Here is a 26,559-nt window from a genome sequence, read left to right as displayed (position 1 = left end):
CACACCTTTTGCCACTGTGCCATTATTATCATTATCATTATGTCAAATTCTCCTCATCCTCAGGCTATATATGTAAACACCCAATCCGTCAATTGCCGGCAATTAGAGCTATTTTTTTATTCCCACCAAAATAAAATATTTTCTCGTCATCGTTATTCGGTTTATATTTTCTATCTCGTTCATTACTCAATTATTCTCTACTATTTCGATTACTATAACTATTTTTTATTCTTTAATATCTATTTTTTGCGACATATTCTCAAGCATTTTACTCAACTATTATTATTATTTATTTAGTCCATGTCCTTTGCACACCATTGGCTTTCCAAGCGTAATGACACCAGCGAGATTCTCGCCGATGGCACGCTGGCGCGACCCTCCAAAAACAACGAACTGCAGCGGAGCGTCTATCTCTGGATCGGAGTGATAGACATTTTCATCTTCTCTGTGTCTACAATGCTGTTCATCTACCGAGGCCGCCGTACGCTCGATATCAACGCCCACGCAGTGCTGCTCACAAGCATTGGCTCTTTCACAATTCTAATTGTCAACTCTTGCTTCCTGTTCCAGTTCGTGTGGCCAGGCAATTTTCCCTGCTTTATCATCCTATGGTGCGCCTATCCGGGCGTCATGCTATGGATGTCGTGCACGATGGCTCGAGCCATGCGCCTTTATATTCTTAGTTTCCGCAATATCCAGAAGCTCAAGGAGCGCAACAAGGCCGGCCAGATGACCGCTGCACAGCTTTACGGAAAGGGCGTGTTGATGGACAGCGGCAGCAATGTCGACCCCAATGAAATTTCAACCAACCAGGAGCAACGGAACATGACGTTCTTCCAGACCCGCGTGTTCGCTGTGCACAGGTGGTGGTCACAGAAGAAAGTCAGAATCACTGAACGCCATCTGGTCTACTACACGATGGGTGTAACAATGTTTGCCGCCGTCATCTGCTCGGTCATCCAGGGCCTGACTAAGAACCTGTCCATCGTGCCCATGAAGTACGCCCGGTGCGCTGTTGGCGTCTGGGAGTACTTCCCGCTGTACGCAATGACCGCCGTCTACTGCATCGTATTTACGCCCATCATTGTATACAACATTTGGCCCATCAAGGATGCCTTTGGCATCCGCCACGACATTCTGCTCAACAACCTGTTCACCTTTGTGTGCATTGCCATGTTCATGGTGCAGACCAACAAGGGTTTTGGTGGCCAGGATCCCTTCTGGGACTCTTTCTTGTGGTGCGCCCTTCTGTTCAACATGTCGCAGTTCACGTCGGTCATTTTCCCGCTTATTCGCTCGTACCGTCAGTCTGACATCTTCACGTGGTCTGACAACTCGGGCCGCGCTGCCAGCAAGGAGCTCTTCTATCGCGTGCTCAACCACCCAGAGCTCTTTGAAAAGCTCAAGATCTACAGCGCCGCTAACTTTTGCACTGAAGTCACGCTGTTCTCGAAGAGTACCAAGTGCTCAAGGCCAACACTGTGCGCTTCTACAACATCGACGAGCCTACCTTTGGAAACGACGACAACACTAATGGCGAAAACAACGATGATGATGACATTGGAAACGCTGCAGACAGCCATATGGGCGGCGAGGGTGCGTCCAGCCGCCCCAACCTGGCCACTGTTGGAAACAGCGCCAACGCATGGGCTGCCGCCGCGGCCATGTCTCCAAGCCATACCAGCAAGAATGACAGCACTGTTGGCGCTACTCGAGCCGCGCGCCGGCGTACAGTGAGAAAGACGCCCTGCGCCTGCATCTCAACGGCACCAACAGGAGCAGTCCTATTGCTGCTGACCTGCTGAGCAACCCGGATACAATCACATCTCTGAGCGACGGCGCATCCATGTCAGAGATTGACTACAGTGACAAGGCCGCTATGATGGGTGGGTCGCCGACATACCATAGCAACAACGAGATGGGTTTTGCCAACGGCGGCCACACCCTCTCCAGCCAGTCCGGCCAGCAACAACATCAGCATATGGCTGGAAACAACAGTGATGCATGCACTGGTATTAACATGCACGGCATGTCCGACGGCGCCAGCCCGTCGACCGCCCCATTTGGCAGCGGATCTCCCAAGTTTGCCGGCATTCTGCGCATGTTTGGCCGCAGCGCGCCTACCACGCTGGACGCCGGTGACAACTCCCAATGCAACGCTGACTTTTACAAGCCCTCAAACATTGCCACCCTGGCTGTCGGTGGAACCGTCATTGGCAACTTGCCCGAGCGCCGCAATAGTCGCGGCGAGGACATCATGGTGATCTCGCGCATCCCGCCGTTTACGCCTGTGCGCTACACTGTTATTTCCACGCTGGTTGAGACTCCTGCTGGTCTGAACCGTCTGGGCAACATGGAGACGTTCAAAACTCTGCCCTTTGCGCTGCGCGGGGACTATTACGGCTTCTACTCGACCTTTATTGCCGACGGCGCGACGCTGCAGATCAACCTTATCGGTCGCATTTCAGAGAGCATCACGCGTTTGATTCACTCGCAGCAGTATACCGTCGACATGATGGACGAGGCACACACCGAGGTCCTGCAACTGCTGTACGACAACATTTTCAAAAAGTTTGTCCGCCAGTACCACCGCGACATGGCCAGCATTATGTGAGTGCAGGCCTACTGCCAAGTTCTCTTTATTCAATTATTTTATATTTAGCTTTTTCCTTGTCAGTCTCTCTCCCCTTTTATTCTAGTGCGAACCTGTTTTCCAAAAAAAAACATTTTATTGTAATTAGTGGTCATATTCAATCCACCATGTGTCGGGAATTACTTGTCTGTAAATTATTGATCAAGCAGAATAAACGCTCAGAATGCAAATATTTTGTTTGTGTGCAGTAAACGGCACGCACACATATCCTTTTTCAACCCAAGAAACAAGACGTGTTACTGCAGCTGGATAATATACACGAAGGGGCCCTATTTATCGACGCGTCTTCTAAACAAGACAAGTCACGTTTAGTGAAATCACTTGATTTTCGTAATGTCTTTTCGGCAGCACATGACAGACCGTTGATTTGATCACATGCGATCAAGCGGTCTACATTTTTTAAAGTCAATATTCACGTAGCCAGAGCGCCCTTGCCATCCTCAAGTTTTTTTAAGGTCCGACACATGCCCACCTGAATGAGTAAAAACGCACGCTTTTCACTCCATTATATTTTTTATTTAACTCGAAAAGATGCCAGCTCAACGTCATTTACAGTAATTTCAAAACTTGTCGCGCGAAATTGTCGGCACAATCGCCGACTATGCCCTTGGCCCTGTCGTGTCGGATGCAGCAGCAAGGAGGGATACGATGACAAGATGGAGCTAGCCCACTCTCCTCTGCACTGCTGCCACATCTGGCGCAGCATCATGCTTGAGCGGTTCTGCAGCGAGATCACCTTGGACATTAACATTGGAAGGGAGCGAAGCGGCCTGCGATTCATGTTCTGGCCGCAAACGGTCGGCGCACCACACTTTGCAACCAACCATCTGGTAAAGGCAGTCAGGGTCAAGATGCACAATTGGCAGAGGGCGCTTGACGCACGCCTATTGCAAATGATTATGGTATCGGGCCAGTCGACACTTGTTTTCCCGCATGCAGACTTTGACCGTCGACCTGACCGAGGGTATGGACTGCAAATCTACGACATCGAGTTGGGCAAGCGCGACATGATAAATTGATCAAGGCGATTAGGAAGATGGTGCCCGACATGTGCAAGACCGTGATATCCACTAATTACAATAATTACAGCATCAGGCGCAACAACCAGAACGACTAATTCTCGGATAGTTGTGCGCCGACCTGTGCAAGGGGGTCGGTCAAGTGTGCATCGAGACAGTTGTCGATGCCTACTCACTTGTCGTAAACCGCAGTGGCTGGCCTGCGTGACCTCGATCAAGCACGACGGCCATGATCCGATGCTTTGGGTTTCGAGTCAATTCGCCAGAACCGAGCACCCTGCGTTCGCTCGAACTATCAACCGATTTGATGACCATGCAGGCAATCTAGTTTATACCAACCCCGCAGGCGCCATCGTGTATCCTGTCCTCGAGAAGCTCAGTACCTTTGGCTACCAAATGTCACCTCGATTTCTCGAAATACCAGAATTGAGTCAGGTTGTTCTGTTCTCAAACTCAAGTACTTGCGCACGCCCTATAATTCTACCGCTCCAACAACTATATGCTCGAGAAACAGCAGCACCCTTGAGTACTCTCTATTTAATCCATGAGAGGCTCGTGGCCAAGCCCAAGGACAGCCGCACATTCAAGCCAAACACGTACCTGCGGCTATCCCACATTCGCCTGATTCAACGGTTTCACTAGTCACTAACTCATATGGGCAAACAAGGGGAAGAGTTTACTCTTGGTGTCATCAAAGCGGTAAAGTCGCTGATCCATAGCCTGGAGCTATTCGAGAACCACCCCAAGAATGTGTTCATCTACAGCCTGGATCGATACAAATGGACCAGCAACATCCGGTTCCTGAATGTCGAATATATAGACTTTAACTTTATACAGCTCATTGATCTGTTGAAAACGCTTCCCGTACTGCAAATGCTCCGCAGGGGGCTGTGCTCGCCCCGCAAGGTATTTTATGAAGACGATTGATTATTTTGAAGGATCGATCAGCGCCATTTACTAGGCACTGCATCCGTCTGGAAACACCTGACTGCCTGGTACACCGCAACACGTGACAAGCGTTACACCGATTACATCTGTGCATGGTTTCTCTGATGGCCACATTTGCCCGAGCCTGCGCCACATATTTGCAGATAGTGGCATATCGCTCAGCTAAAAAATGACATCAGCTACTCTCTCAAGGGTGACTCATAGACGACGGCTTGGTGCAGTACGCTGATCATGTAAGCGGGTCGGGATTTGCACCCACAAATACGTCAAGGAGCACAAGCAGGTGCAGCAGCCGGATAAAAGAGAGTATCACGAGGATGACGGCGAGAACTTTGACGACGACGATGATGCTTGGCTCGACGACTACAGTTACGGGTGCTATTGTGACGATGGCGACGACTATGAGCGCTTTGCAGGCAATGGTGGCGATGCTATTAATATTATTGGTAAACCGACTGGTTCAAGGGTGATGCTTATCTTGGAGCGGCGGCCGTTCACCATGCGGCCAATGCACACAAATAATGGCAAGTGTGTGTGGCACTCATCTTTTATTTATTAATTGCCATATATAATAAATATATATTACCTTTTATGTGTTCAAATGACGACATATTAAGTGTGGATGATGGCGCTGTAAATTCAATGACTAAAAATATGAAAATGTTTAACAATGAGAAATAGTAACTACACGCCATCATTACCCCTTCGCTTTGCTCCCTAATGGTGGACAATAGACATAGGCCATATTTTGCGCATATTTGTCCCAATCGTCTTTTGTCACTGTTGTGTGAACCGAGCAAAAATCTCCAATCCCTCGCTGAAGCAGTTGAAGATGATGTGTATGTTTAGGCTTGCAGCAATGTCTCCGTTCCAAAAGAGCCGTCTGATTCCAGGCACTGTCCTTCCACTGGGTGGGCTGCAACATCCAAAGGAGATGCAGCGTTAATAGACATTAATTTGTGTGCGTGATCAGGCAGAGAGGAGACAAGGAAGAGAGAAAAAAAGAAATGGTGGTTATGCCCGATTATTAAATGAAGTAGGAAAACGTAAAAAATAATTACTAAATTAGTGTCGGCTCGGCCGCTGCGCTAGCAGAATCGCCGACTGGCAGTATTGACGACTCAATAGGAATCGCGACCAGTGAGTCGAGACTAAAATGGTCTCCAAGTGATCCGAAGCCAGCTGATGCGCTCGCGCCTGAAATTGTCGCGCTCACAGAAAACGCGCCCACGCTTAGAGCCATGGTCCCGGGTGTGCCATGCATGGCCTCGTTTCTCGCCGACGCCATCATTTGTGCAAACGGAATGACCGTGGTGGCACCCATGTTTGCGTTGCTGTCTGGAGTGTTAGGGTCCAATGTCAGGAAGAAGGTTGCGGCAAACCCGGAATTTGTCTCCAATGACACAGAGGGCGGCCCGTTGAGATCATGCGCAATCTTGGGGATGCTGGACATGGAATCAATAGACTTTGTCAATACGTTCGAAGCATGAGTCTCGAATATATTTGTGGCCATGCCCCATTGCGGCGGGTTAAAGCTAGGCACAGGCTGCGTCTTTTTCTTGTCTACACCATCGACTACAGGGATAGCCACGGGACCAAGCAGAGACCCATCGTCAGTAACGCTGGTAAGCGGGCCTTCAGCAATAGGCGGCAAGAATGTAGGTGGTACGGTGCCCATAAGGTCAGATGGCACAGCGGCCAGGGTAGCAGTAGCAGTGGCAGTGGCAGAGTCAAGTGTCTTTTCTACGATCTTCATAATCTTCTCGGCCAGGTCAAAGGGCACTAGCGTAGAGGTGCCGCCAATCATCATGTAAGGCGCACCAATGCTGTCAAAAAGAATGGCCTTGGCTGTGACCATGGTCGATGAGAATTCTGGTCCCGAGGTTGAATCCTGAATAGACAAAGGCGTGGCGTTTGACTCTGCTGCTGCCCCCGAGGGCGCCGGCGCATTTTGTGCGGAAGCTAACGGTGAATGCGATTTGGCCTCAGAAGATTCTGCCGCGAGCTGCTGGCCTGAGCTGCCTCATTGTGGCCTGAAGACAGAGTGCTTGACAACGTATGCAACACAGACGACAATAGCGAAGATTGGACTGTGGTCTTTGGCAAGAATACAAACGGCACTGTCGGCGACCACATGGATGTTGCACTTGACGAGGCCAACGACGACATGGTCAGCGGCTGGTCTGTGTCAATCTTGGACCGCGGCACAACGGGCCGACGCGGTTTAGGGTGTCCATCAGCTCGTCTTTGTAGTCGCCGTGGAGACCCCATGCCATCATGCCCTTCAGATTCTTCTGCTGCACATACTCGACCTTTTTCTGCAGACTCTGCGGGTCGTCGTACGATATGAAGCGGCGCATCTGCGAGTTGTACAGCCATGGCGTGCTGTTTTCTCGTCCCACACGCGAACCCACTCGTCGGCGGTCCCATTGATGGTCTTCAAGATTCCCTGATCGCGCAAATGCTTTACTGCCAGATGCCTGACATTGTGTTGACGTTCTCGCACACGTCGTACCAGCGAGCGTCCTCAGCGTCGCCCTGCGGAATGTCGCGGTCAAAGGGCACAAACATGTTGGCGTCCTGTTTGGCAGTGATAATGTTGCGGGTTGTCAACGAACGGCCAAGGAACGAGACGCCAGCAATGAGCTTCTCGGCGGGCCATTTGGCTGCAAGCCACTGGTCGACGGACTGGCTCAACGAGTAAGGCGCACCGCGGCCGCGCTGACTCTCAAGCGGCGCGTTGGGGCCCGTAGTGTTGCTCCACACGCCGTTGATGTCGAATGCCATAATCGATGCAAAGTCAACGTACTCGGCAAATGGCGAGACGTCCTCCATTGGGCCGTCAGCGTTGTCAAATGGCTGCACGCGTACGGCCAGGCTAATAAGCTTGTCCTCCTGCGTAAAACGCGTGTGGAGTGATGCGCGCAGCGCCCGGAGGAAGTGTAGAGGTTGGCCGAGTCCTCGGTGGCCGAGAATTTGTTGCATTTGGAGCCCTGACGGCCGACATATTCCCAATCGATATCGACGCCATCGAGCTCGTACTTTTCTATGAACTCGCCAATCGAGCGTATGAGTGTCGCGCGCTTGTGCACGTCGCGCATTATTGTAGAGAGTCGGTTTGAGCCAGTCCATCCACCGATGCTGACGGACACCTTGGTCTGCTCCTTGCGCGCGTCGCGCACGAGTTGCGACAGGAACCACTCACCATCAAAAGAAAAGTCGCCCGAGTCTGTGGGAATGCCATGAGCGACGTTGACATGGCTGATCTTGGACCAGTCAATGTTCATCATTGACTGGTGCTTCCATGTCTGGTAGTATGCCACGACGTAGCGCGACGATGGCCCGCAAGACGCAGAGGGAGCATCAACTGCTGCGACTGTGAGCGAGGGATGTATGCAGATTAGACTGAGAAATGCCAGAGCGATAATGGTCACTGACCTTGGTGCCGATTTGGAAGCAGCAGCCACGAAGCCAATTGCATGGTTAAAAAGTGTTAATGTGTAAGTGTGAATTGAATATATATAATATAATGAGAAGAATGCCGCGAAAAAATAAGAAATAATGTCAGCATCGAGATCGAGCGAGATATTGCTGGTCTATGGCGAGCTTTCCATGTTGATTAGTTTGCAAATATGCTTTGCGAGGACTGGAAAATGACTTCTATTTTACAAACAAACTATGCTACATTCTCTAACGCCCTCATTCTTGGGGCAGCACTTAAAAATATCCAATGTTCAAAAATAAAGTGCCTTGAAAATCACAAAAAAAGTTGAATAGTAACATTTTTGCGCGCAGTAAAAAATATGATTGGTCTGCCAAATCGGGAGCCCCCGATTATGCAGCAAATAAAAAACAAATGTTATTTGTAATGAACTGGCATTATCTAAATTCGATAAGTTAAAGGCTGACAAACGATAGTGCAGACAATACCATTACGGTCGGCATATTGACAAATCATTAATTGAGATAATGTTGAAAACAAATACTGCTTATATTAGGGATAATATCCAAAAACTTGATCTGCTCAATTGATCCGTGTGACCATTGAATTACCCAGTCTGTAGATGTCCCTTTTTGGTCGACCTCATATGATCTGCATATCAGTGGTTAACAGTAATGCGACAAAATCAGGGCACAGAAATTAGGTTTGAATATAATCAACCATGGGACTTGTGGAATTCATTTAAAAATGAGATGATAATTAATAACATATCATTTCCCTAGTATAATTTTACTATTATAATTAATCCTCGACTGACAACGATTTATCCTTGGGGTGTGTCCCGCCGAAAACGAATATGATTTAACTTTTTTCGCTTATTTTCGGACTCTGATTTGCAATAACGCTCAGCATCCATTCCAAATCAAGTGTGCCAAGTGGCACAAGCCTTTGTCAATCATTGGCATCTGCTCCAACAGCGGAAGCAAACGGTTATCAAAGTCATATCATAATCAATCAAAACTTTTCATTGGACAAGGTCAACATAACTGCGATTGTGTAGTTTTTGAGCGAGTTATTCAGGCGAGGCTTTGACTAATCAGCTGCTTAACCATCTGCATACAAAGCCTTTGTTCATCATCCACCCAAATGTCGAATATTCTGCCAAGACATCTTTTCAGGAGCAGCGGACCAAGGGCAGTGACATGCACTCTACTTTTGGAGTAGACAAAAAAGTATTGCTGACTTTGCTGAATTTCTGGCATGATTTGAGCGTCCAATGGATACCAATCTTATCGACAGGGACAGCGAGTGGCTGGGGCTACTTCATTGGTAATGTAAATGGGTCTGCTTATATCTTTGCCGAGGAGAATTGAACAGAGCCAAGAACTGGGCAAGTCAAAAGAAGCGCTGGGGCGGTACATAATCAACAAAGGCTTCCGATTCAACAAGTTTGCCTTTATCCAAGCTTAGCATCATAAGACAAAGTTTGGAAGAGAGATATTGTAGAAGCCATGTTTGAAAATGGAGAAAATAAAAATATAGATATTTTGCTATTTTAAATATAGGGTGTAAGCAAAGGGTGTGATGTCCAACACACATTCCAAGCTACCATCTTCCTTCCCAAGCATCAACATCGCCCTCATGGTTGCTATACACGCTTCTGTTATTTCTGGCTGACATCAAGGGACAGCATTATGTTCACAGCGCTTCCCACACAACGCTACCCTATTTTTCAGTTTCCTAAGTAATTTTTTGATACTTGAATATAATAATTTAGACCCACATTTTTCTAGAGCATTACAGCATTCACTTCAAGAATTTACATTGTATTTTCATTTTATGCGCTTCCAAAAATATAATTGGTTCTTGTACAAAAATTGAAGAAACATATAAATAAAATTGCAAGTTTGCAGAAATACTCGGCTTAAAAATATTAAAACAACGATGGTTGTTATAGCGCACATTTCAATGGCATTGCAAATAATTCATTGAAAACAGCCTAAATATATGTTCAAAATCTATATGTTAAAATATTATTTTAATAAATGCATGGTAGTTTCTATTTTTAAAGACAAATGTCATTTTGGGTTTGGCATTCCAAAGTAACTTTTCCAGTGTTATAATAAGAGGGTGGTGATTTGGGTGGAGTACTAGTCGATTAGTGTTAAAAGTATGTTTGGTTGATTTACGAAAGTGTTTATTATCAATGGAATCAAAAGTAGAACTAGGGCCAGCCTCATCTTATATATGTATCTCATTTCTTTATTGTGCACTTTACCAATTGTGCACTCCATTGATGATAACTGTTTATTCTGTAGACAGACTGGTGTCTTGGCATGTCAAGGCTATGCTCTTCGCATATGCATGTTCAAGCATATGCATTATGGAAAGGAGGGGTATATCAAGGTGTCATTATTGTGTCCCCTGATTTGATCCTGTATGGTACCATCAATGCCCTGTTAATTGACATGTTGAGGTTAAGAATCATGAAACAAGTCTTCATCAACAGCCACTTCCATATAATCAGGCTGCTCAACACCAGTTTAGCCGCATCCTTTACAATGCTTTGGAAATTTGTTTTTTTTTTCCAGCAGACCTTCAGCAAAAAATTTAGTCAGACAATTTAGTTCACATTTTGCACATTTTCATTCTCAATATATACTATCTTTGGCAAGCGTTTCAACATTTTAAATATGGTCTCTAGTAATGGATACAGCATTGCAGTGAGCGTGTTGGCTCAATCAACAGGCTTTTCAGACTCAGAACAACAAATGCAAAACTGTGGCCAACAGCAGTATTTCCTCTTTAACATCAGGCTTCAAAAACACCAGCCCTTGTTCTGATGCAGGTGAGACAGCAGGAAACCACCACCTGCATTTGTCCACAGCATCAAAGTCACGCCCCTTTCAAACTCCTTACTTATCGATTGGCTATTGCTATAAAGCACAACACTGCCACAATCCAAATTAATCACCATGCCAATAACATCTCCAGTGTAATAAGAATAATTCGTATAAATATATTAAATATTCAAGACAATAAAAAACAAACAGTTCATTCTTAAATGCATTTTTCTATTCCATATTGTGCAACCTAAACCTCATAGACATTTATTATTATAATTAGTATATATATTTCAGGGCATCATCTCAGACAGGTCAAACTGGTCATCATTGTCTAACAACGAATCAGACTGTCCCGCAGATCGTTAGTCCATGACGTCGAAACATTGGCAGATGGGCCAGACAATGCCTTTCCAGGCTTATTTTTCTCCGCGCCAAACATCTGGCTCTTCTCCACAGCCAGTGCAGGCTGCAGAGCAACGCGCATCAGGGCACGCCTGCGCTTACCCTCGGGCTCAACAGCGACCTGCTCAATAGTCTGCTCGAGCTCCTCGGCGGACAAAGGCTGTGGGATGAGCTGCAGGAGCGCGCGCAGCAGGGCCTGGCGCAGGGCGATTCCAGGGTCACCTGTCTCACTGGCGCCGGAGGAGCCGCGGAATGACCATTGCACAGGCATGCGCGTGGCCATGCTGGCGCTGAAGTAGATGACGTCGGCCAGGGCATGAGCGAGTGGTCCTGCAGGTCGACCAGATGCGGGTCGCACAACAGACCAACCAGTGTGGATACCAGGTCGGTGGCCAGCCATGACAGTAGTGCATCGGACGTGGTCTCGCAGCCCAGCGATGACGGAATGATGCGCGACGTATACGCACTCACTGTCGAGGCATGTGCTGGCGACGGCGGCATGTACTGCGGACTAGTGCAACCAGTGCGAGGGAGGGCGCCAGCATGGATAGCGCAGCCAGCACGCGCGTGGCAGCCTGCGTGTCCTTGGCGAACTGCAGCACGCGTAGCGCAGCTGTTAGTGTTTTGGCAAGCATGGCTGATGGTGACTTAAGGATAAAAGCGCCCAGAGCGCGGTTGGCTGGCACGATGTGCTTGTTGTCCGCCGCATCGGGCGCGCTGGCAATCAGCGTGACGCGTGCTGAGCTCATCAAGTCATGCTCAATGCGCGTCGCATCAGGGAACGACAGCGACACAGCGGTCAGTAGGTCGGAGATGACGTGGCTCCAGGCGCGCGTCCAGTCACGCAGCATTTTCTCGCGCACAATGTCGTCGTCCACCGAGTCGCCGGTCGCGTGCTGGTTGCCGGCCAACACCACGGCCCACTCATCGCTGAGCTTCTGCGTGCAAAAATCAAATAGTGGTGCGAGCCACGCGGGAACAAACTGCGCGACGGCGTCAGCGCCCTGGTCGCACCGGCGCAGCCCGGCCAGTTGCCGACGGCTCCAGCGCTGGCTTGGCGACCTCGGTCAGCAGGAAGCGCCAATGGCGCGGGGCCAGCGCCTCAGCGTCGCGAAGAGGCAGCCGTGAAGTTGGAGGCCAGGCCCGGCATGCGCGCTGCATTGAACAGCTCGGGCAGGTTCATCAACGGCCCAGGCAGCGGTACGCGTGGTCGCGGAAAGTTCCAAGCGCGTTGTGTACGGCGCGCGCCTCGGCCGCCAAAGGTCAGCTGCAGCTGCCGTCTGTGTGCTGTCGCCGGCCGCGTCGTACGCGCCGCTGACAATAATCTGGCGCTCGGCGGTCGACATTTCCAGCACACCGAACAGCGCTGACTGCGCCTGGGCGCTCTGCCACGGCATCGGCCGCCAGTGCGCCGGGTTCCACAGCGCGTGCAGGCAGCGCACCAGCAGCAGCAGCGCCGGCGCCAGGTCTTCGACGTAATCGCTCCACACGCCGGCCAGGCTGAGACCACCGGCAGCATGGCCCAGAGTGCGCTGCAGGCAGATCTGCAACGTTGCCAGTACGTGCGACAGGCGGTTGCGGCGGTCTCGCGCGGCGCCAGCTCCTGGCGTGCGCCGGCGAAATGCCTGCGCGGCACACGCCTGGTCTAGTACCGGCAGCCCGAGGAACGACACAAAGTCGGCTGGCGACTGCATCGCCGGCGTGAACTCGCGCAACGTGTCGATGATCGGCTGCACGATCGGGCGAGCAAACTCCTTGCGCTGCGGCAAGCTGCACGACGCACCGGCCACCAGGGCCAGCTGAAACTCGCTGAGGTAACCCTTGACCGTGCCGGCCACCCGCGCGTCGGCCAGCCGGCTCTGCACCAGCTGCGACAGGTCGCTGTAGATGAGCATCAGCGAGTTGGGGATCGCCACCGCTAGCCGCACCAGCGTAGCCGTTGAGCGCCGCGCCACCGCACGCAGTTCGCGCACGTCGCCGATCGCCGGATTAAACTTGAGATGAGAGACGCACTTCTGCAGCACTGTAAGCAGCAGCGCGCGCGGCTCGTCGCCGGCCGCCATCGCTGCGGCCGCAGCAGAAAGGCGAATGACGGCAGCATCTGCAGCTGCCGCGTCACCAGCGCTGTGTTGGCCGTCGCGAACTGCACAACCTGGTGGCCGAGCTGGTAGCAGGGCGCACGCGCCTGTGCAATCTGCTCCATGACAGAGTCCCCCTCGCCATCGGCCAGCGCGCGCTGCTCAAAGTCGTCGAGTGTCGACAAGATCGAGTCGACGATCATGAAGGCTGCCTCGACAACAGGCGTCGGTGACGCGGGCGCAAAGACCGGCAGCAGCGACGGCATGATCCACCCGACAAAGCCGGCCGGGTCGATGTTGCACATGCTGCGTATAATGGCCAGCAACCGGCCGCGCACCTCGTTGTTGAGGAACGTGCGCAGGTCGGCTGGCGACTCGAACAGGTCGGCCTCGTCGTCGCTAATGCCGGCCGCTTCGACCCCACCGCGCTTGAGTACCAGCGCAGCATGGTGGCACACGCCGAACAGCGTCTTTGTTGTGTGCTCTGTCAGCGTCTGGAACGTGGCGACGACGGCCGGCAGCTTGTTGAGCGTCGGGTGTCTGATGATGGCCGTCCAGCTGTTCAGCGCCTGCGCCGCCACCGTGTACCGCGGGTCGCGCGCCAGCGCCAGCAGCAGCTCAAGCAGCAGCTGCGGCGCAGCGAGGTTGTTGGCCTCAAGCTTTTTGCGCGCCCAATGCGCGTCACCAGGTTGCTGCTCGCCAACGCCAGCGCCTTGGCCGTGGCCAGCGCCTCGCCCGCGTCGGCCCATGCGTCGTCGACCGCCGGCGCCAGCGTCGAGGCGTACGCATGCGCCATGGCCGCCAGGGCGGAGCCGGCCTCAGCCTGCGCAAACTGGTGCAGCACGATGTCACGCTCGTCAATGACCCCGATGAGCGGCGTGACAGGATCTCCAGCGCGTTGGTGACACGCAGCCGCACCTGGTCACTGCTTGTGTGCAGCAGCACCGCCAGCCGCGGGACAAGCGCGTGGCAGCCAGCGCCTTGATGGCACCCACTCCATAAACGTTGAGACTGTATCGACCAACGACACGAGCTGTGCCTCAGCGCTCTGCTGTTGCCCGAACTGCTGCGCAACCTCGCACGCATGCTGGATCCACCGCAGCAGCCAGCCGTCGTCGTTGCCAGGCTCGACCATTATCGCCACGGCCCTCTTGCCGCTGGCGCTGGCGCCGGGCGCCTTGGATCGGGCAAGTCGTCGTCAGCCGGTATCCGTTGGGGTACATCTCAGCAACGACGGCTGTAGGAAGCAGCGCGCCGACGATGCCGTTGGTCAGATCGTGCTTGCGCACAGTCGCCGTGGCATCCCTGTCATATACAAACATCTCCTCGCCAAGCGTGCGCCAAATGCGCAGCGACATCTCCCGGTGTGCCTCAGACATGTTGTACAGGTGCATTAACTGCGCGCTCAGGTCAGTCCAGTGCATGGACGGCCAGATCCGGATAATCAGCATGACCATGACCGTGACCTGCTTTTCGCGTATGTACTGCGGCTCCATCGTGTTGGCCTGGCAGCCAAGGGCAATGAGTCCCACAGCCGGTCGCGCAGCTGTAGGCCGTCATCCAGTGTCAGTTTAGTTTGGGTTTGGGTTTTGGCTTTAGATTTGCCGCCCGTCCACCGCTGTTTGATCGAGTGTTCGAGGAGCTGTAGCCCAAAGTGCCGCGCTGTTGCGTTGTATCCGTTGGCCGGGGTGCACAGGTGCAGGCCGTAGGCTGGCGCTTCGCCGTCGTCTTTGAGTTGTGGCAGACTACCTCGGCCGCGCGCCGCTGGTCGATCGGAGTGTCGGCACCGTAGACTAGCTCGAGTGCCTGGAGCACGCGCTGGGTGACTGCATTGTCCATAGTTATAATAACAAAAATATAGTAGTAAAACTTAAAGAGAGAAGGGTAATAAAATGTTTTTTTGTAGATAGAGAATGAAAGATGACAGTTGGGTTAACTAGAAAAATTTTGCAGTGCTGAAAATATGCAGTCGTTCACTTTTTTGAGTTTCGCAATGATCCAAAAAAAGAATGCAATATCACGGGACTATATTTATAATTAAAAAATGATTTTGTACCAAAAGTCAAAGATGACAAAACAATGTATAAATAGCAAAAAATTTTCTCTAATAAAAATTCAACCTATAAAATATCATTTTACATTATCCAATATCTCCTCACCACCGTCCAATTCCATCTAAAATGATACACAAGGCTGCGATCAAACAGCAGTTTCAGAAACTAGAAAACCTGCTAACTGGTGTAACCACATCTGCGCCAGCACCAGAACTTATAGCCAAAGGCAACGCTTCTCCGACCACCAGACCAGCTTTCTCAGAATTGAAAGACCATCAAAGCGGCCTAATCCTCAGTAACGGCTCTGCATCTTTGAACCGATAACTATAAAGATTCCAGGAATTTCAGAATTATCAGAAGCACCTGGAACAGGTTTAATCCGCCCAATCACCGATATTGATCGCGCAAATGCCACTACTACCGCAGCAGATCGTATCAGATGCTTCAAAGGACGGAGCACTGGCCAATACTGGCGACAATGGTATGCCAAAGAACCTTGTGCTGATAGCCGCTATTGCGGAAGCGCCGCTGGTGGCGTTGGGCTTAGCCGAGCCGAAGTATCTTTTGGAACTCCCTCAGGAAGAGCACAGTTGGTGGATACACTGGTGGCTTTCACAGTCATTGATATCCTTCTTCAATGAGTACGATGATAAGCTGCCTGCCACCTATGTGCTGCAGTGTTTGGCACATGGTTTACGCGTTGTCTTTTCCCCAAACTATCCGTAGAGCTACAGCATAACCCAGATGGTTTCGCGCAGTTCGTCCAGCCGTATTTAGAATTTGACAAGCAACAGCAGCAGAAACATGGCTACTTAGCAGTTGCCTGGTCTTTGGTTGTGTCAGCCTTGGGTGTATTCCAAGGACGAGCGAGCCACACGAGTTCTCTATCGATGGCCGTATGGGTGGTGCAACAAGCGGTTGAACATGGTATACTTGATCCAGCACGATCCCAACAGCGCATCCAACAACAACCCACCACAACCGGAAGCACAGCAGCACAGCGGGTTGAGTGGACAGAGTACGTGCAATTGGTGTGCAGCGTGCCTGACCGCGTATATAACCGCATTGACCCCAGAACAATACCCCATGCACTCACGCCGCTGTGTATTTTGCACGACTAGCCCGTTGCATTGTTGAAATGGCAGCAGTAGTGCCGGCTGATGAGACAAGCGATATTAACGTGGATTTGTGGATCAAAATGTGTCGTGTCGGGCAGATCAACAGTTTGTGCGTTGAGGTTGCCTCGCGACTGCTACTTAATGGTGATCAGGATACCAGTGGTACTGGTGGCCGAGCAGAGGCGGAGGCGGAGGCAGTTGCTCGCGCGGTCGGGTTGGTTCTGGTTCCATTCAGGGCGCGCATGGTTGCGGGAGTCGCCAGGCAGCTCAGCATGGCACTTAGTGCCCAGCCGACTGTCGGCAACGCGCTGGGCGAGCGCGTATCCTTGGCGATCTGCACACTGCTGCATGCCCAGCTGGACGCGATGTTTCCACTGATGCCATTGTGCGGGTTGTCTCTGCCCTTATGGCCAGACAAAAACAATAACTACTGATTGTTTTCCTTCGTCTTCAACTTTGGCGTTTTTCCAAGCGCTGGCACTGGCGTTGCAGATGCTCTCAGGGCGCTTGGATGTTGTGCCGCAGGGCGTGCCCAGCCGCGTGTATCCACAACTATTGGTAGATTCGCTGATCTCTGTGATTATTCCGCAATGGTCAATGGCTGATTTCGTCACTCATGCGGTGCAACGGAGATAAAGGCCATGACCGCCCTGGTTATGATGTGCATCGGGGCGTTGTCTGAGTCAGATGCGCAGGCAGTAGCTTCCAGTGCGGAATTTATGCACGCGGTGCCGCGGTTTCTCGACGCGCCCATGGCCGTGACGAGGCTGTCGGGGATTCTGGTTGCCGACTGTGTTGTTTCAAAGAGCAACTCTATGGCGAAGAGTACGATCAGGAGAAGCAGGGGCTGGATTTTGGGTTGGACGATATTATGCGGGAAGCGAAGAGTGGTCCACCCGAGGTGAGGGCCAGTGCAGCGTACATTGCAGAGATGCGGCTGTATACGCAGCCCATTGCGCAGCAGTGGATGCAAAAAACGGCCCCCAATACGGACCCTTTGCTGCCAGTCGACGAGGAAGGGGAGGAGGGGCCAGCAAGCGCTGTAGATCAGGCGGTGACATTTATGCGGGCATACAATGGCCTCGAGGTACTTGCGCCTCGCCAAAGCAGCCTCACAGCAGACACAGGCGAATCCCCCCTTCAGAGCAACTTTGTCAAACCGCGCGCACCAATGTTCCTACGCGACTGTCTTCTTTACATGCGAGACACGCAGGGAAAGGGCTCGACATGGTTCAGCTAGGGCTGTTTTCATTGACGCAGTGCATTGAGGCGGCATCGAGAAGACCATCCGGGAGTGGTGGGTACAGTGGCCAACCGTGTGCTGTATACGTATAATCGCGGCGCAGATGATTTGGATCGTGAGTGGAATCACGAGCGGGTGCGCGCGTTGGTTGCCTTGGCAGTGAGGGCGCCGGAGGCTGTGGGGCCGTTTTTGGCGGATCGCGCGTGTGATCGCAATTTGACGCTCAAGGACCGCGAGATTGTCTACGCTGCTATATCCACGGCTTGCCTCACGCTGTCCGGCATGGAGGACGAATTAGTGGCCGGGTCAAATCACCACCAAAAGCAGCAAAAGGGGGATTCCATGCGGGCAAGATATCCGATGTGTCCAAGACCACCAGCCCCAAAATCAAAGAAGACAGTGGCATTATCGGCTCGGGCACAGTCACCAGGCGGTCGCGGCGACTGGACCTGGTAGCCGCCAAGCCACAGGCCGGCACGCGATCCGCTGAGAAAAAGCGGTACGCAAGTACCGTCGGCCCAGCGTTCTTCTTTCCGCTCATGTCGCAGTTTGGTAAAAGCGACATGGCGCCGATGACGACCAGTGACGTGCGGCGCGATATGAGCCAGCTGGAGCGGTACGTCAACACACTGCGATTATCCTGTACACTGCGGCGGGCAGTGCCACGCACCTGATCACGATGAACCGTGAGTTCTTTGATCTGTTCAAGATGTTGAAGGCATGTTCATTGTTGACGCCGCCAGTTATTGACGCGCTGTTGTTTGGTATTGATGTTGTGCTGAGTCCGGAGCGCGCGCTGAGTTTGCCGACGTTAGCACGCGAGTTTCGAGAGGATATTTCGACAATTGCGCTTTGGATCAATGGGCTTGTCGAGCAGGGCGTGGTGCGCGCCGATGGTGGGTCGATAGCGCACCACGTGGAGAGTATCATGCGCCGGTTACGGGACATACAAGATGACCTCGGCCGAAGAGTAACCTCGGGAGATTTCCACAAGTACACATCTATTATTTCAATCTAATCTGATTTTAGTTAATTCATATTTTATTTAATGTTTTTATTATTCTGGGCAATTTATATTCTGATTGAGCGTGACGATGGGCTGTTTGAGCCACCCGAGGTTATACGCTCCACTCTAATTTGGAACCTAATAGTCAGAGCCCCTGGTCTTCCTTGTCCCGAAGCCTCACTCATTCTGGCTTTCCTCAGCTGGTCCTTTGGTGCGCACTTACCGAATAAGTCAACGAGTGCTGGGTCAGTCATATCCGATGTCAAGTAATGCAGGGTAGCGTTCCCCTGATGAAATTGCATGCGCAGCGGATCCACCCGCAGCTCGCCCAATTTTGTATCAATGATCTTGTTGCCTGTTACGCCGTCAAAGCCGAGTACATGGACGCGGGAAATTTTAAGCGGGTAAAAGTTACCGCTGCGAATAGCATAGCTGATCTCCAAAGGCATCTCAAGACCAAAAAGGCTGCGCTCTGTGTCGTAGACTACCTGGGCAGGCGCCAAAGCGGTCAGGCTGCTAATTGACAAGGTTGGATACGTGGCCACATAAAAAAGCCCACGAGGGCGCTCATGAGGACAAACACAAAGCTGATGGCCACACAGTATCTTGGAGCACAGCAACAAAAGGGAAATTTACTCGCACTTTGTGCTTCGGTTTCGTCTATTCCGTCGAATGCAAATGCATCGGTGGTGGTTGCATTGTGCAGATGGGTTGGTCGTTTGTTTGTGGATTGGGAGAGATGATGATGGGTTTGAATAACTTGGCTTCGCGATCTCGCTTACTGTCGCTGCGCTGGAGAAGCTGGAGGAGTGTATGGAAGGGCGTGCTGCCATCGGCTTTGGCTCTTTGTTTTTCGTCCGCTTGGGCGCCGCGCGCAAGAAGACCGTTGAATTCCTCTTCTTGAATATCTGTCGATGGCATCGGTTGCAGGATAAGCGACAGGTGTTCGGAGGACTTATTTGAGCCGCACTCGCTCGCCGGAGCCTGCTTGCTCTGCAGGTTCTGCTGCTTATTATTTGTTGCATCTGCGCCGCTGACGTTGAATCAGTCAGTTCTAGCCATCGGCAGGTTGCGAGTCTCTGTTATGCTTGCGTCGATTACGGCGTTTCACTGCAGCTTCTTTTTTCTTGGCATCCTCTGCAGCCGCTTCAACTGCCAATGCTTCAACAGCAACAGGCTGCGTTTGGTTTGACCGCCGGCCATACATCATCATTTCGCTCAATCGCGCAGCACCAACGCGCATGGCTGGTTGGCGCTGGGCAGCTGGATGGAACTCAAGCACTTTCGCATTTTCAGTTGACGGCACGCCATCAGCACACGGATCTTCCGTGTCGCTAAAGTCGCTGGCATCGCCGAAGGAGGCAGCGTAGCGTTGGGCGTATGTCTTATGGGCGAGCTCGCGCGGGTAAGTCGTCAGATTCAGTTCGGGAAGTGATGGCGTTGGTGGGAGCTTTTGTTTGGACTCTGAGAAAACGTGCTCGAAGGACTGGACAGGCCTGTGTTTAGATTTTTTCTCTTCGGTAGGCAGTTTTTGCTGCTTATTGTGCTTTGGTTTGTGTGCTGGCTTCGAATCTTGAATTGGTTGTGGCTTCGACCCTGCTTCTGGCGCTGGTGCGCGAGGCTCTGCACCGACTGAGCTGGTCGGGCTGGAAATATCATGATCGCTGGCAGTCATTGTAATTTATTTTTTCTTCAATTGATGAAACCTCGTATGGAATATTGAAATAAGCTAATTAATTTACATGCATGTAATATGAAAGTATGAAAGAATACGAGGAATACAATCGTGCAACTCGCAATACTTCTCTCGATCCTTGCATTTCCTTTGAGCATTGCTGTGCCATGCGCTAACTTGTGCAAAAAATATAAAATAAAACCGCACGCGTGTATATCCGATGACTCTACGAAAAATGGAAATGAATTAAACAATATCAGCTATTATTTTACATAATAATATGTGATATGTCTCAGCGCCTCATCATGTTATTTTATTCTCCACAATTCATGCATGGCACTCAAAAAAGAAAAAGAAAAAAGAAAAGAATACTATTGGCCAGACCATGTGTACATATCTCAGAAGTATCTCCTCTCCCCACATCAAATTAACGTAGTTATTTATATTTTGCCGTTCCACACATACACACACAGATAAGTGAAAAATTAAGAAGCATTAAAACAGTACACCTGCTTGAGTTCACTCAACAATGAAAAAACGATATTAGTTTAGCTGGCAGTGATCTGGCGCACAGGCACGGTGATGGGCATACATAACTGCTCCAGATGCAGGTGGTTGTCTTTAATGCGACCTTTATTGCCTATGCAAAAGTCGTTGCCCAGCATAATATCGCGCGGCATGTCCTTCGCGCCGGCGCTGCCCTGGACGACCTTGAAGCTGTGCGTAAAAGTCATGTTGCCGCACACAAACGGCATACCGATGATCTCGCCAATGACTGGCCAGCTCCTGCCGCCGTTGGCCCAGACGCGCGAGTTGGCTGGAACTGGGTTCACAATCACGCCCAGGATATTGGCCAGCGGCAAGGACACAAGCGACGTTTGCAGTGCTGACGACACTGTGGCCTCGGTCTTGTGCCCAGCCAGCTTGATTGTCAGCACGTAGTCGTTGGTCGCCGCCGTCGCCGCTTTGGCCGCATGGTGGAACGCAGCGGGCGCGGACAGAGGCTGCACCTGCGTACGCTGAGACAATTGCTGCTGCTGGTGATGTTGGTGATGCTGGTGATGTTGCGGCATCGGCTGGTTTTGCTGCTGCTGCATTGGGTGTTGCTTAAAGGCGCGCATGGTGTTGGCTGATCGCCGGTTGTGCAGCGTTGATGTGTCGGCTCCTGGTGACGCATCGGTCATCAGCTGCGGCAGCGTGAACAGTCGGTTGAGGCGTGCGCTGCTTGTAGATCCGCGGAGACCCAGTGCTGGGGACGAGCATTGCCGCGCGAGGAAATTTACCCTGGCTGCCCGTGTGAAACGACGACACTCTGCCCTGTCTATTGCTGCCACCATTGATTGTCCGCGCGCTGGCCGTGATGTCTACAGCCTACGACAAATATAAATTGAAAAGCACATTATGTGAAATAATGAAGAGTTAATAACTGCTTATTTTTGCTCACTTGGTGAAAAACACTTGCACAACAACCAAGCAGGCTGACAAGCAAACAGCAAGCAGAAAGCAAAAAGCAGGGAGCACAGGGATGGCAATGAATAGCCGTAGAATGTGGAGAGGGACATCCTAAACGTAAAACAGGGACAGCCGCACAATCCACGCAATATGCTGAAAGGGGGCTGTCAGGGACACACTTTTAATACTAACAATAACAATGGCGCGTGTCTCATTACTGCATATATGTCATAAATACAATCACAACATTTACTTACTGATGAGCTCGAGATAAACATTGACTGAGGCGGATTCTTGCGGCGCTGCTCGGCAGCACGCCCATCGCGCCTAGTTCCAACCACTACCGCTGCCGCTGCGCTGGTGATTGGGACAAAGGCTGAAGGTATGTTGGCGATGACAACGGCGACGGAGGGGTGCTCTGGGTGCCTCGGTTGACAGCTTGCGCTGACTTGCGCGTAGCAGCAACAGAGTTTGAGTTGATGCAGAGCCAGCGACGGCAGCACTTGCAGTGTGATGACGCGAAAAATAAGTGTTGCTGGCGCTGTTGCCCTTGTTTGAATAAACAGCGTTGCTGTTACCCTGCTTCCCATTGCTGCTGCTACTGGCGCTGCTCGCCGTGTTGCCGTTGGAGGTCACTGTGATGTTTGACAAAGGCGACACATCTCCATCCAAAAACCTGGCGGTCGCATTGATCCTGTCTGTCGGCAGCGCGGTTGCAGTCATCGCGCGCCGATTGCTCCTGCTGCTAGTTGGGGGCGTGCCCAAAGCCGCTGCGGCTATGGTGGTTGACGACGACGACGACCGCCTCTCGTGCTGCGCCTGGCCCATCCACGCAGGCGGCGCCGACACACGGGTCATGTAGTCGACGCGGCGGCGACACTCCTCGCGCAGCTCATTAAGGATCTGGCCCAAGGCCATGTTTTCGGGGAAAAGCCGCTGAGCCTCGTCTTGGAAACCGTCGATTGTTGCCAGAAATGACTCCATCTCGGCCATTTGTCCGGCTATCGCCTGCACTGCAGACGTTGCTGGGTTGGCCGAGGTGTAGTTTGCGCCGTGCTGGTGTGTGCTGTGCGCTGCTGTCGATACGTTTGAGTTGCTGACTATGTGCTGCGGAGATCCAGGGCTTGCAGGCTCGTTTTTTTTGCCCTTAGCTGGCGATGCCGAGTTCTTCGATCGGAAAAACGGCAGCTTCATTGTGGAAATCAATGGGTTGGCGTTTTGCGCTTGCGTGTGCGTGTGGGTGATTGTTGGTTGTTGCCTGCTGTGGATAGTGTTGTGTAGTGCAGTGTTGTGTAGTGTACTTGCAAAACAAAGTGAGAAGAAGCGTGCGGATAAGAAAAATATATATGTATGTATGCGAGTGCAGTGTTTGAATATAATAACAGTGGTAACGAAGAAGAAACAAACGATGAAAGAATAAAAGCGAAAGAGAGAGAGAGAGAGAGAGAGAGAGAGAGAGGAGAGAGTAATACAAACAAAGAATCCGAGAGTGCAAAAGAAAGAAAACAATAACAGATGCGCAACTCAAATGTGATTATGCTATGCTCGTTGCTTAAAAATATGCTAAATACGGAAGAGAAAAAATATTACACACCGATTCGGATAACAAATGAAACGATTTTTTAAACTGGTGTAGATACATCAAGCCATTTGCATTTCGGCTTTTTGTGTGCGGCAGAAGCAGCAGCGGCAGCAGCGTGCGACGGCAATATAGTTTATTTTATTATTTTACGAGTGCAATATGCACACTGGGACCAGAGATTTGCCATGATAAAAAGAGAAATAAAGGATGGACAATGGAAATTGAAAATTAAAAATAAAGCAGGCGAGTCTTTTTATAGAAATCGTGCAGAAGCTAAAAAAAAACATGGAGCAACATTATTGATTTATTGTATTTTCTGAGGATGAGGGACAACAAAAATTAAGACTATTTTTGTTAGTCCCCACTTTGGAGGGCAACACTGCGCTCTGCCGACTGCAAGAGCTGAATCCATTCATATTGCTGCGTATGTTTTGGTTCAATTCCGCGCCGAACTTTTGCGTTTGTTTGCATCGCCTTGCACAATGAGCCCCATCAACACCATGATGAGATCTCGTTTGTTGTCCAGAGATGAATCAGAAAATGAATGTAAACAAAGGTGGTTGAGGGCGAGACGGAAAATAGAGACAAAGTAGCCGCGCGCAACTCCGAGTTCAAAAGATTCAATGTTTATAAAAAGATGGCTGATGCGAGAAAGAAAGAAAACCGAATTAACATCAAGGAAATCCACGATGTAAACGGCAAATAATAACATTGGGCGATATCGTATCATTTCATTATGTGCACAAAATGCTTTTAATTTAAAGCAACAGCGAATGCGTTAAATGGTTCTAATTTGGCCTGTCAAACATGCGCGCAAGCTCCATGACCGACCTAATTGACCGTGGAGCGCGAGGTTGAGCTTGAGCTTGAGCTTGGTCTCGGTCTTGAGTTTGGGCTTGGTCTCGGTCTCGAGTTTGAGCTTGGGCTTGATCTCGGTCTCGGTCTCGGTCTCGGTCTCGGTCTTGAGCTTGAGCTTGGTCGTGCTGATTGTCAGCGGGTGTCAGCCTGGCAGTGGCCAATGCGGCCGCGCGGCCCACGGAGCATGTCGGACACACAGATGGAGTTGAGTAATTATTGGCAGTGTTGTCACCGCTAATTGCGAATGAACGTGGTAAAGTCGCCGGTTTTTTATCAAGCTCCGAGTAAGCATCCGTCGCAGCTTTGCCCTCCGCCTCCACCTTTGCTGACGTGGAAGAACCATTTGCACGCAAAGCAGCAGGTGTATGTGCAGCAACTGAGGATGGCAAACTCGAGCAAAAACGCTGGATTTGGTCGGGCCCCGCTTGGCGCAAGGATAATGCTGGTGGAGTGAGGGCTTGGCTGCGGTTGATTGGCTGTGACACCAGATCTATTTGCGTGGCTGCGGGCAGTGGCAGATCGGGAGCATGCGGAACTGCTGGGTGCAAAAAACCGGGTCCGTAGGGTTTTGAAGCCGGAGCCTTCACAGCCGGCTTTGACGCAGGCAGAAAAGGTGGGAGTGGCGGCGCAGGCGGCGGCGGCCGTTTGTGCACTACTGGCATTAAGCGTGAGCTTGTATTTTCCAGTGTTGCATTGCGCTCACTGCAGCTGTCGCTGCCAACATGCTCCCGCTCAGCTGTGGCAAGCCAATTGGAACCAATGAACTCGCGGTGGCCGCAATCCATCAGCGGCTGTGTCTGATCGGCAATATGTGCTAAATTGTTGCCTGAACCAACCAAGCCATGAGCAGCCATGTAATCTTTTGTTGCTGCCGCTGATGGTAGCACATGCTCGTGAGAGTTCATGAACCCGCGGATAGCCAGAGGGGCGTAGCGCTTTTTTCTCACCACAGGTGGAGATGCTGGCTTGGCTTGCAGCTCGGCCAAGTACGACGGCACTCTTAGCGCAATGGTACTGGCTGCCATGCTGGCGTGCTGCGTAACCGCGGGCATTGGCGTCTGAGGATTAAACCGCACGGGCAGTTGCTGCTGCTGCTGCTGCTGCTGCTGCTGGTGTTTAAACTGCTGCTGGGCCATGGGAATGCGCTGTGTCCATATGCCTAGGCCATTAATTGCCAATACATTTTCGGCATCTGGAAATACGCCCTGCTGCTGCTGCTGCGATAACAGTAGGGTGCCAAGCTGTCGGTTTATATCCTCTACACACTGCGCCATTTGATGTAAAACCAGCCATTGTTCATCCAGCCGTTCGCCCAAGTACATTTTGAGCTCGGCAAGCACTCCAAGCTCGTCCTGTGTTCCAGCCGTTACCGTTGTGCTGGAAGCTGCCCCGGGTGATTCTGAATCCCAGCTTTGATTTTTATGCCTGCACTCTATTCTCGGGCTATCTTCGCCTGCATTGGCGGTGCATACTGTGTACGGCCATCTGTGCCCCTGCCGTGCGCTGAAAGTGTACATCGGATGGTCCAGTCCAACACAAATATCACTCTGGGATGCAAATGGTCTAGGGGGTCTTTGCACAGACGTTGTCGGAAAAAACATTAATACTGTAGGATGTCGATTAAAATATTTTTGAAAAATTTTAATGAATTTTGTATTTATGAGGTTAAGATACCACATATTTGCTGACTCGCTTCCGCACTACCTCCTTATAGTCGTAGACCATATCAACCTAGCTTTAGAAATCACTTGCCAGTCTGAATAAATTTAGTTTGTATTGGCCGCCACACAGAATAACAATTGAATGTCCGATTGGTTTTTTGTTATGTTTATATTGCTGAAGCTGTTATTCTGAGAGACAATAGACCCACAGCGAGATATTAAACAAATAAAATACAAAAACTAAAATTGATAAATAAGACTGATTGTCTACTGCGCCACCCTGCCCATCATAGGCTCTATTTCAGAATCTGGCTACATGCCCCTATAACTAAAATTATTCTAGGAGCTGCATGGTTGGAGAGTTACTCAGGCCTGTGTCTAGTTGCCTGGTGGTGGAAGTCTCTGCCAGGGTGGGTGTTAGTATAATTAAACCCAAGCACTCGATCTGTCAGCTAGAGGATCAAGTATGACCAGATGGCTGCTGTGCATATCTGCCGTCCTTATTGCTGTTTGTCTGTGGCC

At 50.9% G+C, this 26,559-nt stretch overlaps 10 protein-coding genes across 10 annotated transcripts; 3 read left to right on the top strand and 7 right to left on the bottom strand.

Moving 5' to 3' along the window:
• Positions 1 to 289: 289 nt before the first annotated feature.
• BX661DRAFT_183683 (uncharacterized protein) lies at positions 290 to 2,703 on the top strand. The gene is made up of 3 exons (XM_051536278.1): positions 290 to 1,437; positions 1,458 to 1,700; positions 1,739 to 2,703. Exons 1-3 carry the CDS (start codon positions 301 to 303, stop codon positions 2,612 to 2,614), a joined length of 2,256 nt encoding a protein of 751 aa, XP_051390905.1. The 5' UTR covers positions 290 to 300; the 3' UTR covers positions 2,615 to 2,703.
• A 606-nt stretch (positions 2,704 to 3,309) lies between these two features.
• BX661DRAFT_171533 (uncharacterized protein) lies at positions 3,310 to 4,599 on the top strand (the record flags this gene model as incomplete). The annotated part of the gene is made up of 3 exons (XM_051533713.1): positions 3,310 to 3,483; positions 3,865 to 4,129; positions 4,340 to 4,599. The coding sequence occupies 3 exons, from the start codon at positions 3,310 to 3,312 to the stop codon at positions 4,597 to 4,599; spliced, it is 699 nt and encodes a 232-aa protein (XP_051390904.1).
• Positions 4,600 to 6,616: 2,017 nt separating this feature from the next.
• Positions 6,617 to 7,946, bottom strand: BX661DRAFT_213597 (glycoside hydrolase superfamily). The gene has a single exon (XM_051538742.1). The coding sequence runs from the start codon at positions 7,750 to 7,752 to the stop codon at positions 7,087 to 7,089; it is 666 nt and encodes a 221-aa protein (XP_051390903.1). The 5' UTR covers positions 7,753 to 7,946; the 3' UTR covers positions 6,617 to 7,086.
• Positions 7,947 to 10,241: 2,295 nt separating this feature from the next.
• On the top strand, positions 10,242 to 10,599 carry BX661DRAFT_183679 (uncharacterized protein). Its single transcript, XM_051536277.1, has one exon. It carries the CDS (start codon positions 10,269 to 10,271, stop codon positions 10,488 to 10,490), a length of 222 nt encoding a protein of 73 aa, XP_051390902.1. The 5' UTR covers positions 10,242 to 10,268; the 3' UTR covers positions 10,491 to 10,599.
• Positions 10,600 to 12,043: 1,444 nt separating this feature from the next.
• Positions 12,044 to 13,603, bottom strand: BX661DRAFT_31723 (uncharacterized protein). Its single transcript, XM_051539064.1, has one exon. The coding sequence runs from the start codon at positions 13,371 to 13,373 to the stop codon at positions 12,378 to 12,380; it is 996 nt and encodes a 331-aa protein (XP_051390901.1). The 5' UTR covers positions 13,374 to 13,603; the 3' UTR covers positions 12,044 to 12,377.
• Positions 13,604 to 18,114: 4,511 nt separating this feature from the next.
• Positions 18,115 to 19,258, bottom strand: BX661DRAFT_171529 (uncharacterized protein; the record flags this gene model as incomplete). Its single annotated transcript, XM_051533712.1, has 4 exons — positions 18,115 to 18,411; positions 18,474 to 18,503; positions 18,779 to 18,804; positions 19,033 to 19,258. The coding sequence occupies 4 exons, from the start codon at positions 19,256 to 19,258 to the stop codon at positions 18,115 to 18,117; spliced, it is 579 nt and encodes a 192-aa protein (XP_051390900.1).
• A 580-nt stretch (positions 19,259 to 19,838) lies between these two features.
• BX661DRAFT_213588 (uncharacterized protein) lies at positions 19,839 to 20,484 on the bottom strand (the record flags this gene model as incomplete). The annotated part of the gene is made up of 1 exon (XM_051538741.1): positions 19,839 to 20,484. One exon carries the CDS (start codon positions 20,482 to 20,484, stop codon positions 19,864 to 19,866), a length of 621 nt encoding a protein of 206 aa, XP_051390899.1. The 3' UTR covers positions 19,839 to 19,863.
• A 343-nt stretch (positions 20,485 to 20,827) lies between these two features.
• Positions 20,828 to 21,997, bottom strand: BX661DRAFT_183674 (uncharacterized protein). The gene is given in 2 exon segments (XM_051536276.1): positions 20,828 to 21,671; positions 21,688 to 21,997. 2 exon segments carry the CDS (start codon positions 21,745 to 21,747, stop codon positions 21,033 to 21,035), a joined length of 699 nt encoding a protein of 232 aa, XP_051390898.1. The 5' UTR covers positions 21,748 to 21,997; the 3' UTR covers positions 20,828 to 21,032.
• Positions 21,998 to 22,178: 181 nt separating this feature from the next.
• BX661DRAFT_31703 (uncharacterized protein) lies at positions 22,179 to 23,628 on the bottom strand. Its single transcript, XM_051539063.1, has one exon. It carries the CDS (start codon positions 23,128 to 23,130, stop codon positions 22,264 to 22,266), a length of 867 nt encoding a protein of 288 aa, XP_051390897.1. The 5' UTR covers positions 23,131 to 23,628; the 3' UTR covers positions 22,179 to 22,263.
• Positions 23,629 to 24,202: 574 nt separating this feature from the next.
• Positions 24,203 to 26,124, bottom strand: BX661DRAFT_31674 (uncharacterized protein). The gene has a single exon (XM_051539062.1). It carries the CDS (start codon positions 26,053 to 26,055, stop codon positions 24,307 to 24,309), a length of 1,749 nt encoding a protein of 582 aa, XP_051390896.1. The 5' UTR covers positions 26,056 to 26,124; the 3' UTR covers positions 24,203 to 24,306.
• Positions 26,125 to 26,559: the final 435 nt, after the last annotated feature.

This window comes from Kickxella alabastrina (assembly GCF_025024165.1).
Source record: "Kickxella alabastrina strain RSA 675 chromosome Unknown BX661scaffold_14, whole genome shotgun sequence".
NCBI lineage: Eukaryota > Fungi > Kickxellomycota > Kickxellomycetes > Kickxellales > Kickxellaceae > Kickxella > Kickxella alabastrina.
The sequence above is the reverse complement of the archived record's forward strand: the minus strand, read 5'-3'. Positions and strand labels throughout refer to the sequence as shown.

Excerpts from the sequence above, each read along its gene's own strand:
- BX661DRAFT_213597 (XM_051538742.1), bottom strand. The coding sequence starts at position 7,752 with ATGGACTGGCTCAAACCGACTCTCTACAATAATGCGCGACGTGCACAA.
- BX661DRAFT_31703 (XM_051539063.1), bottom strand. The coding sequence starts at position 23,130 with ATGAAGCTGCCGTTTTTCCGATCGAAGAACTCGGCATCGCCAGCTAAG.
- BX661DRAFT_183683 (XM_051536278.1), top strand. The coding sequence starts at position 301 with ATGTCCTTTGCACACCATTGGCTTTCCAAGCGTAATGACACCAGCGAG. Across the intron at positions 1,701-1,738 it reads CCAGCAAGAATGACAGCACT|AAAGACGCCCTGCGCCTGCA; the intron begins GTTGGCGCTACT and ends GCGTACAGTGAG.
- BX661DRAFT_31674 (XM_051539062.1), bottom strand. The coding sequence starts at position 26,055 with ATGTGGTATCTTAACCTCATAAATACAAAATTCATTAAAATTTTTCAA.
- BX661DRAFT_183679 (XM_051536277.1), top strand. The coding sequence starts at position 10,269 with ATGGAATCAAAAGTAGAACTAGGGCCAGCCTCATCTTATATATGTATC.
- BX661DRAFT_31723 (XM_051539064.1), bottom strand. The coding sequence starts at position 13,373 with ATGGCGGCCGGCGACGAGCCGCGCGCGCTGCTGCTTACAGTGCTGCAG.
- BX661DRAFT_183674 (XM_051536276.1), bottom strand. The coding sequence starts at position 21,747 with ATGCTCGTCCCCAGCACTGGGTCTCCGCGGATCTACAAGCAGCGCACG.